Source organism: Sturnira hondurensis, unplaced genomic scaffold (genome assembly GCF_014824575.4).
Source record: "Sturnira hondurensis isolate 20B ecotype Veracruz unplaced genomic scaffold, ASM1482457v3 Scaffold0017996, whole genome shotgun sequence".
In the NCBI taxonomy this organism is placed as follows: domain Eukaryota; kingdom Metazoa; phylum Chordata; class Mammalia; order Chiroptera; family Phyllostomidae; genus Sturnira; species Sturnira hondurensis.
This window is the reverse complement of record NW_028090627.1, coordinates 1,110-3,253: the sequence shown is the minus strand read 5'-3', so window position 1 is coordinate 3,253 and position 2,144 is coordinate 1,110. Positions and strand designations below refer to the sequence as shown.

General features: G+C 45.8%; 1 gene segment (V, D, J or C); it reads right to left on the bottom strand.

Moving 5' to 3' along the window:
* Nucleotides 1-1,116: 1,116 nt before the first annotated feature.
* Nucleotides 1,117-1,824, bottom strand: LOC119002696 (immunoglobulin heavy variable 3-23-like; the record flags this gene model as incomplete). The annotated part of the segment is given in 2 exon segments: nucleotides 1,117-1,593; nucleotides 1,695-1,824. Coding segments are annotated over 2 exon segments (523 nt in total), but the record flags the coding sequence as incomplete, so codon positions are not given.
* Between the last annotated feature and the right edge of the window lie 320 nt (nucleotides 1,825-2,144).

Below are 2,144 nucleotides of genomic sequence, written 5' to 3'. Positions count from 1 at the left end.
CCCCTCCCTAATGGCTGTTTGCTGTAATCTCAAAGAGTAGATGGGGCAAGGGACCCTCTTCTGTCTTCTGTTACAAAGGATGTGATCACGTTCATGAGAGCTCCAACTGGGGACAATCACTTGTCCCAAGGCCCCATGTCTTAACACCATCACATGAGCTTCAGGTTTTAATGTGTGAGCCTTTGAGTGACACTAACACCAGCTCATAGCACCAACAAACGAATCAATCATGATTCCACCTATTTTGAAGGCTACTTCAATAGAGCTCCCCATAAATGTGAGTAGAGGATCTCCTTAAATCTGTGGATGCTTCTCACATTTAGAAGCCGAAAGTAGACCCAAGCCCTTCAGAACAAGCAAATGAGCTTTTAGAGTGCAAAGGTTCCAAACTACAGTTTAACAAAGATGTTCATGTCATTTCTTATTTTCTATCTTACTGCATTCATATGACTTCATATTCTAATTTTATATGAATAAATTTGTTTTTTTTCTATCTATAATTACAGGTGGTTCTGTGTTCTTACTCATGCTTCCTAGTTGCTCAGTGAAATAAGGAGCCAGGCTCTACTGTTTGATGTTTGATGCTGGCAAATTGAGGTTCACCCCTCTCTCTCCTCCTGCAAACACATGTAGGAAATCTGATTTGGAAGTGGGAATTTTCCCTAGTTTGATGCAAGTAGAAGATGGAAACCACACAAACCCCTCCTGTGAGCAGGACCCTGCTCAGTGATGAACAACAAAACCTGGACCACACTGGATATGATTTGATGCAGCAATTCCTGGAGCAATGGAAAGTCTGCCCAGCTCTCAACAGGTTCCTCAGTGAAGGAACAAACATTCNACTCTGAGATGTGTGGAGATAGGATCCTTTTTGGGTCCAGCAGAGCCTCTGGTTGGATTTAGCTGACTTGGGTCAGGAGGTTTGATGATTCCTTGATGTTTCATTAGAATAAGAGAAAACAAATCCATGTGACTCTGCAACATTGAACATGTAAGAATATTTTCTTCCTATGACAAAAGGCCTCTGTAATTTAGATGCTGAAGAGGTTGGCACAGAATCATGAAGAGAGGAAGGCTACCAGAGGGAAACTGCTGTGTGGAGAGTCAACCCCACACCTGGCAGGAAACCAGCCCTTAAACTGCATCTGGAGCTGCTCCCAAGCTGGTAACCCTGCTCATTATGACCTGAGCGCCCCCTGGTGTCCTGAGCGCTCCCTATGGGCCAGGGCTTGAGTCTCCCACAGGGAAGTTTATGTCGGGGCTCACACTGTGTTCCTCTCACTGTGTCACTTGCACAGTAATACACTGCCGTGTCCTCGACTCTCAGGTTGTTCATTTGCAGGTAGAGCATATTCTTGCCATTGTCTCTGGAGATGGTGAATCGGCCCTTCACAGAGTCCGCGTAGTATGTGCTACCACCACTACTACTAATGTATGAGACCCACTCCAGCCCCTTTCCTGGAGCCTGGCGTACCCAGTTCATGTAGTAGCTACTGAAGCTGAATCCAGAGGCCTGGCAGGAGAGTTTCAGGGAACCTCCAGGCTTCACCAAGCCTCCTCCAGACTCTACCAGCTGCACATCACACTGGACACCTGCAAACACAAAAATGTTGGTCAGGAAACTGTCACTCTCCACTCTTTTTCTCAGTCATGTACACTCCCATGCTCAGTGTCTCGCATTCTCCATAAATTACCTCTTAAAATAGCAACAACGAAAACCCAACTGAGCCCAAACCCCATGGTGAGTGGTCTGTGTTCTGTCCTGAGCAAGAACTGTGAACACCTGGGAGTCCTCAGCTGGGCTCCTGTCCCAGAGCTACAGGCTCAAGGCTAGGCTGCTTTTCATGAGTAGAGGGGCCCTATTTGCATGTCTTCCTGCTATATATGAAACTCTGGCGTTGGATGCTGACACGAACAACATGATTTCAGAGTATGATATGTTGAAGGGTGGAGATGGTGCATGACCTAGGAGAGTAAATTCTCATGAAAGAGAGGGATTTAAAATGAATGATGCCTTTGAAATTCACCAGTAATGAATTCACCAAGAGGATTCAATGCTCATGGGCAGAGGAAGAATTAAAAGAGTAGGAGGTTGTTTTTCAGGTCACAGGAGGCTCAAATTGACCCTGCTTCCCCTACAAAGC